The sequence below is a fragment of the Aotus nancymaae genome, unplaced genomic scaffold (assembly GCF_030222135.1).
Source record: "Aotus nancymaae isolate 86718 unplaced genomic scaffold, 86718_ANA_hifiasm-v0.15.2.pri h1tg000108l, whole genome shotgun sequence".
Lineage (NCBI taxonomy): Eukaryota > Metazoa > Chordata > Mammalia > Primates > Aotidae > Aotus > Aotus nancymaae.
The window spans coordinates 34,080,331-34,097,868 of record NW_026988523.1 but is presented as its reverse complement, the minus strand read 5'-3'; the positions used below and the strand labels follow the sequence as shown (position 1 = coordinate 34,097,868).

The window sequence follows — 17,538 nt, the reverse complement described above, 5'->3', positions numbered from 1 at the left end:
AGAAAAGACCAGGTTAGGTGTCTTAATGGTGACTTCCCTGATTACCTCCAGTTAATGGAAAAATGAAGTTGAGAGCATCCATTTAAGTTGGAATTAAGGGTTAAGAATGCAGCATCCTCTAGTGAGATACTCACAAGGGAGTCATGACATCTTTATGTTGAAAGAAACTGGGAAGTGTCATCCAGTCCACTGTCCTGCCTCCAGAGAGAAATTTATCTTCATCATAGAGATAGATGGTTCCTTAGATAAAACACTCCAGCTTCTAATTAAAAGCACCCGCTTCATTCAACCAGCGACACTGTGGGCCAGGGCAAGAGCTGTGGAACACCCCATCTAGACCCCGGAAATTTGGGATGGTGGATGATTGATTGTTGTGACTGAACTCCCAAAGTAGCGTGGTGCAGGGAAGCTCCCTCTGCAGGCCTCTTGGACCCCAGCTTTCAGGGATGATTTAAGTCGAGTTCTGTCTGGGCCTGGGGAGAGGAGGGAGAATCGAGCCTGGGGAGAACCCGCTCCATCTGACGTTCCATTTTTACCACTATGATACAGCCTTCTTCTGGGGCTTTCAGCCCAAAGTACTTTTGGAACTCCATATAAAGGAGAGGGATGACACTCCGTCCGGTTGAGGGGAAGGGAGCACACATCTTCCCTCTAGGATGGCTTCTTTTAAGCTATTTTTTGCTTTTGGAGGCCTGGCTAAATTGATTACAGCTACAGACCAGGCTGTGCAACTGCCCAGATCCTTTGAAAATTGGGCACAGAGTCTCCTGTAAGTCACAGAAGCTGAAAAAACACAGCCATCCTCGAACAAAAGAGGAAAATGAGGTCAGAAAAGGAAAGTTCACACAGACTTGGTTCTTTTCACTTTGTTGTTCTAGAAACGGGAGGCCAACCAATGTGCCGAGAAACACGAGATTGTTTTAATGGGGACCTTTGTGGGAAACTGGAAGAACGCATTGTGAACTTCAACCACGTCGAAACTTCACACGGGCTAGCCTTTGTCAGCCTGCGGGATAAAGAGAGAAAGGGATTCTAAAAGAGAGAGTAGGGAACGGATCCACCCATGTGCATTCCTTCCAAGTCGGTTATAGACTACAGTACCTTTGAAAAACATTCTTTTCTGCTTCTCACACATTTTGTAAGACCTGATGAGCCAAAAATGTTATTGACGGATGCCTTCCATTCTGGGACTTCAACCGCTAGACTGGGTTGGGTTCTGTGGCAACTAGAATTGTCATTTGGCATCTGGGATTCAGTCGTTGGCTTTTTTTTTTTTTCGAGATGGAGTCTAGCTTTGTCACCCAGGGTGGAGTACAGTGGCACAATCTCTGCTTACTGCAACCTTTGCCTCCTGGGTTCAAGTGATTCTCCTGCCTCAGCCTCCCAAGTAGCTGGGATTACAGGCACCTGCTACCACGCCCAGCTAATTTTTGTATTCTTAATAGAGATGGGGTTTCACTGTGTTGGCCGGGCTGGTCTCTAACTCCTGACTTCGTGATCCGCCCACCTGGGCCTCCCAAAATGCTGGGATTACAGGCGTGAGGCACCGCGCCCGGCCCCGTTGTTGGCTTTAATAAGTTCATCATCTCTTTCCATGAGTGGCGGTCAGGGCAGCGCAGGGCACAGCGTGCAGGCAGAGGGTGATGATCTTTGACAAGAGTCCACTTGCAGGACAGGCTGACTCCTGCTGCCTGCAGAAGAGCCGGGGGAGGAGTGAGTCTCTGACTTCCCCCTGTGCTCACAAGCCAGCCCAGCAGCACAGCAAAGATGATGTAAAAATGCATCAGGAGAACGTTGGAATGTGCAGGGAATTCCCTGCTTATTTCCCAGTCAGTCAAGCACGCGCCCAGAGGATTCGGAGAGGGAAAGCAAGTCCCATCATTCTTGGGGCTCAGCAGAGCGTGCTTCCTTGCCCACCCTCCCCCAGGCTCCCCTGGCATGGACCTACCGAGCAGACTAGGATCCCTGTTCTGGAAAATCCCAAGGGTCTGCTGCGGCCTCACTTAACATCCTGGTTTTGATCCAGAAGAAGTGGTGTTGTCTTTAAAATCTCTGCATGATGGCGAATTCATGAGCCTCCTGGTGAAGGCAGGAAGGAACCGACTCCTTGTGCTGAGTCATGGCTGAAACCTTCAGGTGAAAAGGCCCAACCGTAGAGCAAGCAGTCACTGAGTGCACGTGTTCGTGCCGACCTGGGTACCCTCTGTGAAACAAGCCCCGGGGAAGGTATTGCCTCTTCATTAGATTATTTTCAGGAACACTCTCAGCCACTGGCAGGTGGCGCCCCAGCTGATGCCCTGCTTTCTTTCCTCCCGGGCCGCTGGTCTAGCGCTGGCAGTGGGATGGAGACCTGGGTGAGGGAGAGGAGGCCTGTGTGTGTGCTGGCCCCTCTGTCTTTTGCTGCACACCTTGATAGGGGACCAAGTGATTATCTGTTGGTTAAACCCCCTAAAGCCTCAGTGCCACCCAGCGTCCTTCTCCATTGAGAACTGGCTAGCTCAGTCCCCCAGAGGTCAGCTGCAGAGCACGACCCAGGAGGCACTGCAGGCCCCTTTGCGGGTTGGGACATCAGAGTCCTGACAGGTTTCGATGGATTCTGTGGCTCGGTCGTGACCGGCCAGAGAGCTCGAGTTCCCACTCCACTCCCAGGAAATGACCCCCGTGGGCGCCACGTGTGTTGAGTCTCTCGTCTTGCCTCTTAATGATACGTTCTTTCCCTTCTGGTCCTCTTGGTGTCCTCCCACAGGGAGCAGGCTGCACTGCCCTTGTGGTGGCCGTGGTGGCCCGAAAGCTGGAACTCACCAAAGCAGAGAAGCACGTTCATAACTTCATGATGGACACCCAGCTCACCAAGCGGGTAAGATGCCACACAGCCATGTCTTATGGGGGACTTAAGGCCACAGTGGAAGCCGATCAGAAAGCAAATGGTCACGTGGCATGGGTTTTCACCAGGCTTTTAAAGGGTATGTTTGAGGGAGCCCCAGACATAGGCAAACGGCCTCCGCGAAATGGAAATGGCATCTCCACACACCGGTTCCCGTCTTCTGTTCCATCACTGTGCATGGGTCAGACGGCCACATAATTTTCCCGATAGTTTAATTACTAGCCTACAATGGTCTAACCTGCCCCTTCGCCTGATGATACCAAATAAATCACCCAGTATGAGGCAGCGTTTTTTGTTTATGCTCAAATATTTTCAGGATTCTCATTAGGAAGGACAAAACTATATCGAAAATGTACTAAAACTATAAAGCTATATTAGTCTAATCCTTTAAAAAAATCACGTAAAGAATCATTCTAGGCCGGGCACGGTGGCTCACGTCTGTAATCCCAGCACTTTGGGAGGCTGAGGCGGGCCAATAATGAGGTCAAGAGATCAAGACCATCCTGGCCAACATGATGGAACCCTATCTCTCCTAAAAATACAAAAATTAGCCGGGCGTGGTGGCGTGCGCCTGTAGTCCCAGCTACTTGGGAGGCTAAGGCAGGAGAATCACCTGAACCTGGGAAGTGGAGGTTGCAGTGAGCCAAGATCATGCCACTGCACTCCATCCCAGTAACAGAGTGAGATTCCATCTCAAAAAAAAAAAAAAAAAGAGAATAATTCTAGCAGAGCCCACATTCCTAAATAAAATTGTTCATCTAAACATCATCATCCGATTTTTCCCTTTTGGGTTTTCCGGGTAATGTTTCTCACTTGAACCGTTATGAAAGTGGTTAAGGAAGAAGAAGAACTGAAAATATGCAGCAACGGGTAGACCATTTAGCTGCTGAAAGCTGGACACCCCACTGAATTGTCAGAGACGAAACGGCCCATTTAGAAGAGACAGATACAAGCCTTCCAGAATAACGGCAGGCCAAATGGGCAAGGCAGGAGCTGTTTATTCAAGGACAGCTTTTATGGAAAATCTTTAGAACTGCAGCCTGAAGGAAGGTCGGTCAGATGATTTCTTGCAAGACTGTCCTCTTTCTGAGACAAGACAGAACGAAAGCCCTGTGCCCCCGTCTCTGCCTCCTTGGTCTTTTTCATTTAGGACTAAAGTAGGTTAAGGGACCCATGAGCAACCAGATGTTGATCGGGGGTTTTGAAAGCTGGAGAAAATATTCAGTGATTAGTGTTGCACAGCAGCAAAAATGTGTTAGAAATAGAGACAAAGGCTGGAAGGGAGAACAAAGAGAGAGAATGACAGAGGGAGCTGCGAGGGAGCTCTCGGGGAAGGCGGTGGGAGAGTGTGCAGTCGCCACGGCCTCTCCAGTCTCTCAGCAGAATTATTTATGGTGTTTGATTGTCTGGTCTTTGATTACATTTATTGGATTCTTTAAAGAGCCTTCACAGATGTTAAAAGGAACTGGTACAGGCAAATATTCTTACGTCGCTGACATTCAAGTGTTGGTACATCACGGCCCTGAGCTATCAGCTGCACCAAAAAAAGCCATGATTTGTCACATCACGATGGCAGTGATTGAAGGCTGTTACCACAGTCAGGCCTGCCGGGAACTCTGCCACTTGGCCACTCTCTTTCGGCCCCCTCTAATAATAGGTGCAGAAGTCATGCTCAGCATTGAGGAAATGACTCAAGTTATTGAAACACCTAAATGCAAATCCACTCGCATCTATTTTCCTGAAGCAATTTTCACTGAATTGCAGCTACATGCCGGAGTGAGGGAAGGGAGATGTTTTGCCTCCAAAACCCTCTCATAAGCTGTTTACCAAGAGTAGAGACATTAGCAGTCTCTGTTTATTCTATTTTCTTTTTTAAGCCAAGTATATTCTTTGTATTTCATGTTATTCCTTTGTCCTCTCCATTTTTCACGAAGTAAATCAGACGCTAGAGGAAAATCAAGCTGAGGAAAGCCAGCTCCTTTGTATGCCAGGAAAATCAACAATTTTTTCTGCAATGTAATTGTAGAAGATGAGATTGTGGTTGCTAATTTTAATCTTTCAAAGATGATTCCCTAACATCCTCCTCAATTCCACTTATTTCTTGAAAAGTAGGACTGAAAATCAAATCAACAAGTATTTATTGCTCATCCATGAATGTAAGGTAGCTTTGTAATCGAATAACATCTCACTTTTCTGAGAACACTGAAATCTGTTGAAATGACCCTTTAGTTTTCAATATCTTTTCTCAAGGAAACAAATAACACAGAAGGGATGGTTCTTACAGAGAGAAGGTTTTCAAAGCTGGCAGGACTAGAACTTCTGAAGGTTCTTTTCCATAACCTTAGTTGAAATGAAACCGGATGCGTGGGTCCTTGGTCCACTCTGGTTTGAGCTGACTCTGACCCGCTCACAAGAGAAGCCCACCTTTCTTCCCCTGGGGATGGCTGGCCTGCCCTCTGCCCTCTCCAAATGGCCCATTGTGTCCAACTGGAGTGGCTCATTGGTCAAGAAGATGCTAAACTTAGTCTGTTCATACCATCTCAGTGAATTTTCAGAGAAAGATCCAATGTGGAAGGAGTTGACGGTGGCATAATTGCAACCTCTTTGGAGTGGGCAGTCAGTGTATCTGACAGATAAAAGCAGTCTCTTACCGGTATATGCTACCTTGAAGTTCAAACACCTAAGCGAAACGAAGAAAGGAATTGTAGCTATTAATCATAAATCATACCCAAATAGTTCTAGTGTTTATTCATCTTGCTGTAAAGGCTGCAGTCTAGCCTTTGCCAGGAGAGCCAGCACTGTTTTTATTTATTTACTTGTGGGGAGGGAAGAGGGTCTGATAGCACCGGGTAAGAACTCGGTTTCTGGTTTTCCTGAATCCCATGCTTATCTTCTTTCCTTGTATAACTCCTCAACCCTGGTGGCAACGTCATTTCTGTATTTAATTTGATCAGGTCTTCCCACACTGACTTTGCAGTGTCACTGCCATTGTTATTCTATAATTATAACTTATTGCTAACCTCTGGGCTACTAGATGATATAGAAGTACATGACACGCAGAGGGACTGGAAGAAGATACTAGAGCCCCATCCTTTCTGCCACTCAGCGCTTCCATGTCCCCACCTTTGTGTTTTATGTAACTAAACATCCATCACAGAGGTCACTCCCTGGGTGCCACACTCTGTACTCTGGGGGCACCAAGATGGGTAAGAGGTGGTCCTTACCCCCATCCTTAACCTCTGATGGCTGACGGCCCTCAGGGAGCACCGCTGCTCCTGCTGCTGCTTCCTCTTCCTCTTCCTCCTCCTCCTCTTCCTCCTCCTCCTCTTCCTCCTCCTCTTCCTCCTCCTCTTTCTCCTCCTCCTCTTCCTCCTCCTCCTCTTCTTCTTCCTCTTCCTCTTCTTCCTCTTTCTTTCTTCTTCTTCGACAGAGTCTCACTCTGTCACCCAGGCTGGAGTGCAGTAGCACAATCTTGGCTCACTGCAACCTCTGCCTCCCGTGTTCAAGTGATTCTCCTGCCTCAGTCTCACAAGTAGCTGGGACTACAGGTGCATGCCACCACACCCAACTAATTCTTCATATTTTTAGTAGAGACGGGGTTTCACCATATTGGCCAGGCTTGTCTTGAACTCCTGACCTTGTGATCCACCCGCCTTGACCTCCCAAAGTGCTGGGATTGCAGAGTGAGCCACCGTGCCCGGCCCAGAGAGCACTTTTTCTTATCAAAGGCAGAGTGGGCTGCCATGGACACACTTGGCTTGAGAGGCACCACAGACCGGAGATACCTTGTTTGCAGTACCTACTCTCTACATCAAGCCACAGTGAGCCGAACCTTCAGACAGCACAGTGGGTGTGTGCTGAGGATCATCTCCTCCTGGCTGCCAGGGTTTCTTGCCCCAAGTAGCTCATCCAAGTACACTTCAATGAGGAAGATCAAAACTAAACCCACAACTTCCCTAAACGAGTTCCTTCTAACTCCCCTGGTATGCTCGTGACATCGTGTGCTTCCAGACTCCAGGCCTAAAGACTTAGCCTCATTTCTGACTCCTCTGGGCCCTGGACCCCACAGGGGTCTGAGCACTTTCGAAGCCTGATTTGACCTAGCTGTGGCTGTTCACGCTTGCCTGCCTCTCCAGGGCCTCTGCCCCACCACGATTGAAGCCACCATCTTCTCTGGGCCTGCGTCTTCTCATCTGGGTTCGTGCGGCTCATCCCTAAGGCCCTTCTGGCTGAAATACACACTGTTTCTATGACTGTGCCCAGTCTGTCTCGGACAGACCTTTGTGCGTGATGTAATTTCTGTTACATCACAGTCTTGCACCATCACAGCAGCCTGCGACCTGCTCTCCTCGCTTGGGCCTCTGCTTTCCTATGGTTCTCCTTAGACGCTCAGGCTTAGCTTTGAACACATTGCTTCCTGCTCAAACACCTTTAAATAGTTCCCCACCTACTATCTCCTGAATGACACTAAAGAAAACTTTTCTTTACGTGCATATGCCAAAATTCGATCATAATCTTGCTAGAAGTAATTTTCTTCAGCTGGCTAATTCAAAGATGACTCTTAGTAGAAGTATTTCATAGGAAAACAATGGCGGTCATTGTGGTGCCAGATATCGAAGGTCTGGCTGAAGGATGGCTAATGGACAGCTGGTTGGGCTCCAGAGTGGATTTCCAGAATGAGTCTTTATCGCTTTAAAATTGATCGATAATCAATAGGGCAGTTATGAGGAATGCTAATTCTCCCCAGAAGAGGATTATCAATTGCATCACACACAAAGTTCTGTCCCAGACAGATTGGGTGCAGGTTTTCTTCAGCAACAGTCACAGAAACATGGTGCGTTTATGCTGGAAGGGTCCTTAGGGATGAGCTGCTCCAACCCAGATGAGAAGACGCAGGCCCAGAAAGGGGCAAGGGTGGGCCCCCGGCCTGCGCAGGATCCAGTTTGCTCTCAGACCATCAGTCAGGCAGCTCTAGGGCAGTCAGTTCCTTAGAACCCAGCATGGGATTAGGGCCCTAAGCCTGCTGAAGAGAAAAGCCAGCTTAAGTCCTCCCTGACTGAGTATCACATAAATAGCATTATAGAGTTAGCCACCACCCGTTACCATGTTGCTACAGGGAGGACTTCAAGCTCCAACTCTGAACCACAGAAATACATCTCCTCTCTCTCCACCCAGTTTCCTGCCAGCCAGAAGGGTGGAGCTCCCAGTTCTAAGGGGTCAGTGAGGGCTTCCGGGTGAGGCAGGCATAGAAGCCTGCAAAGAGGGTGTGGAATAGAACAGGGGAAGGAAAACGGGAAGGTGGAAGCAGGGTGATGAAAGAGAGGGCAGCCGGCGAAGCCAGAGCAAGTCCGCAGGGTGGCGATGAGGGGAGAGTGGGCTTGGCAAATGGGAAAGAGGAACCGGCCCCCCCCTCTCTAGTCCTGTGTGTAATGGACACCTTCAGTCAGGGTCTGTGAAGACCGGGCCGGCTTGCAGATTCTCCGATAGTGATCTGATCATCACCCAGCCTAGTTTCAACCCAGGTCACTCCTTGAAGTTGCAGTCATGCATCGCGTAACGTTTCAGTCAATGACGGAGCACACGCACCAAGGTGGTGTCAGAAGGCTACAATGGAGCTGAAAAATTCCTGTCCCTTAGCGATTTGTGTTACAGTTGCCTACAGTGCAAGAACATGCATACAGGCTGTAGCCTAGGAGCAGTAGACATGCCATACGGCCTAGGTGTGTAGTAGGCTGTACCAACTGGGTTTGTTTAAGTACATTCTGTGATGTTCACACAGTGAAGAAATTGTCCAAGATGCATGTATTTAAATCACACCCACCGGCCGGGCCTCCCTTCCCCCGTCTCCAACCTCCAAGTAGAATACTTCCCTGGCAAGGATTCCTGGCAGCATAATGGGCATGCTAGTGATTTCTTCCCTGGGGGGGGGCTCTGCCAATGGGACTCCTGGAATTTCCCAGGGCTCCTGTGGCTGCTGGAGGCTTAGGATGCCCGAGAAGGGTGCTCCTTTCATCCCCCTTGTACTCCCGCCCCAAGCATCCTTGCTGCAACCGACAGCCTCTCTGTAATACCAAGTAGCAGGTTACCTGGGCAGAGAGGCAGCCAGAGCAAGTCACTGGCATGGGATGCTATGGCCAAGAGCCGAGGAAGAGATGTGTGTTATGTTTTATGCTTTCTTGGGGGTTGGGGAAATTACAGGGAAGGAAGCTGACATTTATTGGACGGGGAGAATATTAACAAAGGCACCACGTATTGAGGATATGGCCAGGCTCTGTGTTAATGTTTTAAAGTATACTCTCATTTAATCAACAGAGTAATCCCATTTCACAGATGCAGGTAGCATTTGCATCATTCTGTAGCCCCAGACCCTGCTTTGCTGTGGTGGTTCTTGAAGCACTTATTACCTGATGCTATAATACAAAGTGCATACGTCTCCTCCACAAGACTGCAAGTTCCATCAGGGCAGGAATGTTACTGATTTGTTCGCTGTGGTATTCTCACTTGCTAGGACAACGTCTGGCCCATCGCAGGTGCTCATTAACTGTTCCTCAAATGTATGAATAAAGAGAGTCTCAGAAGTTCAGTAGTGGGTACAATGTGGAGCTTGTGATCTCATCTATTTGTCAAGTTTTTCTGAGGCTTAATGAAACAATGCAGACATACGGCTTAGCACAGAGCCTGGCACATAGTAAGCACTCAGTAAATGTTATCTGTCACCATAATTTGCGAGGTCTTCATTGGACCACTTTCTTGCCCAGGCCCATTAATCTCTGAGCCCTTCCTAAAGTGGGTCGTAGAGCCCATTCTCTGGCTCCAGTCAGAGTGAAAGCAATTTTTTGGTAGAGAGTTTCTGGGCTTGCAGAAAACAATCAGCCCATTTGTTTGTGGGTTTTGGAGGCAGGACAGCTGGACTTCCATTCACGTCCTCTTCTAACCATCCCCAAAGCCATCCAATTGTGGCCAACCTTGAGCCACTCTTCCCGGCTTGCTGCTTCCATCTCAAGCCCTGCCCCGTTCCACTGCTGCACCCTGAGAGTGCCTTTTGGCCCTGGTGCCTCTGCTCACCAGGAGAGGTCAGGAGGTACCCCAGCCTCCATCAAGGAAGGGTGCATGGAGCCCTTTGGAGGCTCAGCAAGTCTGAGGAAGGGCACATGACCTCATCTGCTCCCGACCCCAACAATGCAATGCTCAGATCAATCAACCAGGTGAACTGGAGGGAGACCCCGGCCGCAATAGCATTTACCGTCCACCTGGGAAAGCACAGTGCAGTTAAAAGCCTATTTCTTTTTCTCTTGCAGATATTGATCTACTTAGCTTTGTGCCAGGCTGTTTGCTGGTAATTAATTTCAGAGTCAGTGCAAGGGCTGGCAGCTAACATCACTTTCCCGAATGCGCAGTGGCCTCCCTCCAAACTCATAAAGATGATGTGACTGCCTCTCTCTGCTACCCGAGCTGTGCTGTGACTTCAGTATCTTTCATTTGGGCTGAAGTTAAGTGCAGGACCTGGACTCTGTGTTCTGTCACATTGCTAAGTGAGGGCCATGATGATTTAAGAAAAAAAAAAAAACCCAGTGTTCTTTCCAATTCCTTGATCCTGGAAAACAGGAGATGATGTCGTCTGTTTCCTTCGGTCCACGTGAAAACCTTTGGCTCTTCCTGGACCTGGCTCTTGTTTTGACTTTGCCATTAGCTAGCTGTGTGATTCTGGCTCTCACATCCCATCTCTGAAGTGGTTTCCTCATATGTTCAATGAGGGGTTTGAGCTATCTGATATTAACTAATATCTGTATGGTACTTTACATTCTAGATAGTGTTCAAACCCACATCGACTCAGTTTGCCATTTATCATTGCCCAGTCTTGGTCTGTGTCTCGGATTCTTCATCTGTAAGATGGGGATACTATTAGTACCTCCCCGATAAGGTTGTGGTGAGGATTAAAGGAGCTTGGGGCTGGGCATGGTGGCTCACACCTGTAACTCCAGCACTTTGGGAGGCCAAGGCGGGTGGATCACAAGGTCAAGAGATCGAGAGCATCCTGGCCAACACTAGGAAACCCTGTCTCTACTGAAAATACAAAAATTAGCTGGGCGTGGCGGCATGCACCTGTAGTCCCAGATACTCGGGAGGCTGAGGCAAGAGAATCTCTTGAACCTGGGAGGCGGAGGTTGCAGTGAGCCGAGATTGCGCCATTGCACTCCAGCCTGGGCGACAAGAGCGAAACTCCTGTCTAAAAAAAAAAAAAAAAAAAGTTTAGACATATGAAGTACTCAGGCCTGTGGCTGTACCTGGGAGATGTTAGCTGTTGCCCCCGGCACCATCGTCATCGCCTCATAGCAGCCGTAAGGTGAGCCTTTATTTTTCCCATCTTATAGATAATGAAGCATTTGCTCCTAAACTGCTTGATAATTGACAGAGCAGGGATTCACCTGCAGACTTTCCAGTTTCTTTGAGGCTTTCCTAAGAGGCTAAGTGCCCGGGGAAACTGAAAGAATGACACATCAAATTGCCCCCACTCCCTGCAAAAGGAGGGCGGTGGTATTAAATGTGCGCTCTGCAGAAGGCAAGGCTTCCCTTCCATGCCGCTTTTTTTGTTGCCAGAAGGCCGCTGTTCACTCTAGCCCCCTAGGCAGGACCCCAGAGACCACGCTGTCCTCTTCTGGACACCCACTGTTTCCAGCTTCTCACCACAACCTGCTTCCTTTCAGGCAAGAAAGTTCCAAAGGCGGACGATTAAGTCATTTAAAGCCATTTTCATGGTGGATCTTCACTGAATTTTTTAAAAGCAATATTTATGTTCCTTCGACATTTCTGAGAAGACTTAGCTGTTCTTTTAAAAACATCGCTTCAGCGCCAATGAAAAATAGAATCCAGCCTTAGTAATAAATTTTAAAAACATACACACACACAAGTTATCAGCCTGCAAAACAATGTTTCCTAGCCTTCCCACACGTCTCGGGATTTTAACAACGTCCCATCTGTTGATGTCAGTCAGAAGGAGCAGGTCTGTATTCTCTAATTTTATTAAAACCCTTTCTGGCTAGTAACCTGATTTCTATTAGGCTGGCCTCCTTACTTTCAGGCCCCAGGCCTGTGGACCTGTGCCAATCCGCATGGCTGACAGAAATGGGGATGGTTAATCAAAAATCTGTTTAGCTTGTGCTTAATAAGGAATGTTTTCTCTTGCTCTTGTTACTAATTGCCGAAGATGTCTGTGTTTGGATTAAAACTTTGTCCCCTGCCATCTGGATGCCATTGATGTATCTCAGCTCAGTCGTGAGCTTGGTGATATCAGTGGTTTCCATGTCAACAGATGACAGCGTCATATGTGGAATCGTGTGATTGCAGTGCACAGTGAAGGAGCCAGCCTTGGGAACGAGGAAGCTCTGCTTTCACACCTAAATATCTTCACTGATTTTCAGACATTGCTTTGAAATTATTTCCGTTTCGTGCCAATTACATTTACATGCAAAATTGCAGTGCAAATGTTTTTGGCCGTTTGGGAAAAGAGACAACGGGCTTGCTGGTACCTACAGTTCCAATCAGTGGGAAAGGCATCTTCTCAAAGAAGTCTTTTAAAATCTCCAGGTAATAGGAAATCTGTTTACTCTCTGAATCCAAGCAATGTACCATATACGCTAAGTGGCAATCTCAGGTAAAGCTCGGAAGTCTGCACGTAAGGGCAGCAGTGGTATATTGCTAGCTATTTTCCAAGGGGACCCCGGGACTCAAAGTCTCATGCAGCCTGTCTAAATATAGCATCGGCAGCAGCAGTCAAGAAACAGTACTGAAATAATTAAGGAGAAAAAAAAAGAAAGAAAGAAACACCTTTCAACTTCAAGCTCTGGTCTGCAGTGTCCAATAGAAGATTAATAAGAGATGAATTTTAATCATCTTTTTTTTTTGTTTTGAGACAGAGTTTCACTCTTGTTGCCCAGGCTGGAGTGCAATGATGCCATCTCAGCTCACTGCGACCTCTGCCTCCCAGGTTCAAGCAATTCTCCTGCCTTGGTCTCTCAAGTAGCTGGGATTACAGGCATGCGCCGCCATACCTGGCTAATTTTGTAATTTTCTTAGAGACAGCGTTTCACCATGTTGGCCAGGCTGGTCTCAAACTCTTAACCTCTGGTGATCCACCTGCCTTGGCCTCCCAAAATACTGGGATTATAGGTGTGAGCTAATGCTCCCAGCCTTAATCATCTTTTCTAGGAATTTCATGATTTTGATTAAGAAAATAGATCGTTGGAAAATCGTTTCCTTATGAGGTAGACTATGGTAGCAACCACAAAAGAACATATTATGTGAACCTAAGAAAATGAACCTGATAGCAGCCTACTTTATTTATTCTTCCTTAGATCAAGAATGCTGCAGCCAACGTCCTTCGGGAAACATGGTTAATCTATAAACACACAAAGCTGCTAAAGAAGATTGACCATGCCAAAGTCAGGAAGCACCAGAGGAAGTTCCTCCAGGCTATCCACCAGTGAGTATGCCACAGCGGTTCAGCCGTCACATGGCCAGGCTAGGCGTGGCAGGACTCCTACAACTCTGTCAGTACTTTCTCACGTACCTAGGAGGCACAGAAGAAATCCGTTCTGTCCCACTCAGCAAGTGGAGTGGTGAACTGGGTCTGATCATTCACTGACTGCACCAGCCACGTGCCAGGAATTGGGCAGGCTGCTGTGGAAGGTAAAAGCTAGAGTAAGAACCTCTAAGGGCTTTCATATTCTATACACATACACACACCCCACATATCACACACCCCACACACACTGTACATCACACACACCATACACACTACACACACTAATCACACCACACATCACACACACTATACATACCACACACACTATTCACACACACACCACACATCACACACACTATACACACCACACATACACCACACATCACACACACCATACCCAACACACACACTATGCATCATGCACACACCACACACACCACACATCACACACACCATACACAACACACACTATACATCACACACACACCATACACATCATGCACACTATACACACACCACACATCACACACATACCACACACACCACACACAAACACCACACATACACATACACACCTCACACACACCATAAGACCACACACACTACACACACATCACACACCAAACACACCACATATCACATACACACCACATACCACACACACTACCCACACCACACACACACCACACATCACACACACACCACACACAACATACATCACACACCATGCACACCATACACAAACACCACACACACCCACACACCCCCCACACACCATACACACCACAGAAACACCACACACACCACACACAACACATACCCACACATGCCACATACAACACACACACCACACACACACCACACACAAACTACGCATCACACACATACCACAACACACACAAGACACCACACACACACCACATACATACCTCACACCCCACACCCCACACACATTACACACACCACACATACCACACACACACCACATGCATACACACCACACACACCACACACACCCCCACACCACACACACACCACACATCACACACACCCACACACACAAACCACACACACCACACACACCCCATATACACATACCACACACATAACATACACACAAACCATACATGCATGCCCCCACACACACCAAACACACCATATACACACAAAACACACACACCACACACTCCATACATACACCACACACAAACCACACACACCACACACACACCACACACACTGCACACCACACAAACAAATCACACACACACACATGCCTCCACAAACCACACACAGCCCACACACACCACACACACACAACACACAAACCACACACACATCACATGCAAAACCCACACAGAACACACACCACACACACACACCATGCATTGCAACTCAAATCAAAACAAACTGGCTGATGCTTTCTGTGATGGAAGAGTTTTTAAAAGTATGGTGGAAAAGCAAAGGATGAAAACATTTATTCTGATGGAGAGGTTTGGGGACCCCCTGAAAAGCTGAGAATAATGCACTCAAGATGGAAGGCGCAGCCCAGGTGTAGAGGCAGGAAAATGATCTGGGAATAGCAAGGAGACAGGTGACTGCAGGTGAGCATGTGTCGGGACAAGAGTTTGCTTTCTGGGGGCTCTGACAGGCCCCAGGAAAGTGAAAGCCTCAGTTGTTCCCCAGGTTCACGGTCCCCATGCTCGGTCCCAAAATCAGAAGCAGCGGTAGGGCTGGAGGATCTGCTAGCGCGGCTGAACCTCTGCATGGACTTGAAGGGCTTGCCTGTTATCACTCTTCCCCGCAGACTGAGGAGCGTCAAGATGGAGCAGAGGAAGCTGAGCGACCAAGCCAACACCCTGGTGGACCTTTCCAAGGTGAGTGGCAGCATCTGGAGACGTCCCCTAGAATACAAGACACTGAGTCTTCTCAGGCGCACCTGTGAGTCCTGGCCAGGTTCACGCCGGACTTTGCGGGACCAGGCAACCAAAGAAAACTTTCTGCTTGGTTCAGAAACACCCAGGCTCAAGTAGGTTCCATTTGTAATCTACCGGTTTATCTTGTAGTCTTTCAAAACTTGACGTTTGTTTCTTAAGTGAAATCGCTCAGGTGTGTCTTTGCGTGGAATTAATGAGCTGGCCTACTAAACCTTTTCTGTGTCATTTTATGAGCTGCACATGGAGGGACCGCTGTGGTTGGGCTTGAGTTTGCAGCTCTGTGAAGCACGCTAGCGAGGACCAGACAGTGACGGTGGCCCTGCTGACTGCCCGGGTCACACCGGATTGCCGTAATACTTAGAAGTTCATTTTTCTGCATCCTCCGATCCTTACCAACCAGTTTTTCTGGCCTCAAGTTGGTGACCGTGGTGTGTGTGTGTGGGGAGATGCATGTCTTTACTTCTCAAGAGGCAGATAGCCTACGAGAAACATGAAGATACCAAAAAAGAGCGCCTTCTTTTGAGAACCCTAAGGTGTCAGGCTTGCCATCATTCTGTCACTCTGTGTTTCTGGCCCTGAGCTGCCATAAATACTGCAAAGAAACGCTCTCCTCTTGCAAATCACCCAGGTGAGGGAGCCGAAGTCCGCACTGCTAGAGCTGAATTGGTGCCGCTGAAGAAAGGGCCTCCCCTCCTCAGCCCTCCCTCCTCACTGCCTCTTGATAGGAATTGTATATTAAGTGTACAGCTCAGGGCCAGGCTGGTGGAACATTCCAGCAGATGTCAATTATCATAATGGAACACATTCCCTGGGTAAGCAAGAGACACTCCCTCAGGCACATTAAGCACCCTTCGAAAAGGGGGCAGTCAGAGAAATCACTGTTGTGGGGCCATGTGCACGCGCCTCATTCAGTATAGGGACTGAGCCACAGAAAGGGCCTCCTAAACCTGTGAGCACTTCAGTCGGACAGTCAGCGGCTTGGCGCCGCTGGGGAGAAGCCCCCAGGCCTGCGTGCCTTTGGAGGAGGGCGTTCACGTGGAGTGCACCGTGGTTCCCGGGAGCGTGGGGTGGGAGTGGAACGTAGGCATGCAGGAGAGAGCTCCTTCAGGTTTTGGGTGTGTTGGTTTTAATATCAGAAACCCGCTGGGACTAGGTTTAAAAATGGAGAAATCTATTCTAAGGCTAGAAGGGAGTCTCATTCCAGGCAGAACCTCAAAGGAGGCATGTGGCCAGACTGCAGGAAGGAACTGACGCGAAGCAGACCCGGGAAGCCCCCCAGCTGGGGGAGGTGAGGTCTCTCACCGTAGCTTCTCCTGCTGTGCGAGTGACTGCTTCAGTTCTCTCTCCCTCTCCCTGTCTCTCTCTTCCTTTCCCTCTTTCTCCCTCTTTTTCTCTCCCTGTATGCCTCTTGTCCCCCCGACAGACTGTAACAAGCTCCAATTCAGAGAGTACCTATGATAGTTTTAGCCACAGGCGAAGACTCATTGGCCCTTTACTGGTCTTAATTCTAAATTCTCAGAAGAGATGATTGGCCAGTTCGGGTCATGTATCCACCCTGGGACCAATCAGCATTGGCCAGGAAGAGGGCCATAGAGAGCTAACAGAGCCAGGGGCCCACCTGCGACTTCAGGAATAGCCCATCAACATGCCCCAGGATGCTTCTTCCACGAGTAGTGGTGTTTCCTGTCTCTCCTCTCACTTTTCAGGACACACTGTGACCGATGTTCCCTGGGGACATGGGGCAAACCCAACCTTCAGGCCTGCATTTCTGCAGTGCCACCCACAGCCTCTCAGAGACATGGGGCCCACAGAGCAGACCAGGTGAAGCGAACACGTCAGTGAACTGCAAAGACACTCCTGTATTGGGTGGGGGAACTAAGCCATCCGTAACCCAGGAGCAAGTTACCTGGGAAGAAAGAGTGTGCAGAAAAGGGTTAAGGGAAAAATCTGCAGAGCAAAAAGTTCGAAGGAGGCGAGCTCTGATGTCCCTCCAGTCTTTGTCTTTTCCTCCCAGGAGACTCAGCCAAGGTCCTGGCAGCAGCTTAGCACACTTCACACTGGTCCACATTCCCCCTGGCATCCTGTCACCAAGCAACAGAGCAGGGGAGATGATAACACCGTGTTCTCTCTCTTTTCTGTCTGTGTGCTGTAGCCTCCCAGCTCAGCGCCTTCCCACTCCTGCCCTTTGGTCCTCT

At 48.6% G+C, this 17,538-nt stretch overlaps 1 protein-coding gene across 7 annotated transcripts in view; it reads left to right on the top strand.

Annotated features, from left to right (window-relative positions):
- KCNN3 (potassium calcium-activated channel subfamily N member 3) overlaps positions 1-17,538 on the top strand; it is a 210,735-nt gene that overhangs the window by 181,584 nt on the left and 11,613 nt on the right. For all 7 annotated transcript variants that reach the window (XM_064370836.1, XM_064370833.1, XM_064370832.1 and 4 more), the window contains exons 5-7: positions 2,747-2,857; positions 13,237-13,364; positions 15,214-15,283. In XM_064370836.1, coding sequence (XP_064226906.1) covers positions 2,747-2,857; positions 13,237-13,364; positions 15,214-15,283 — 309 coding nt within the window. The remainder of the gene's footprint in view (positions 1-2,746; positions 2,858-13,236; positions 13,365-15,213; positions 15,284-17,538) is intronic.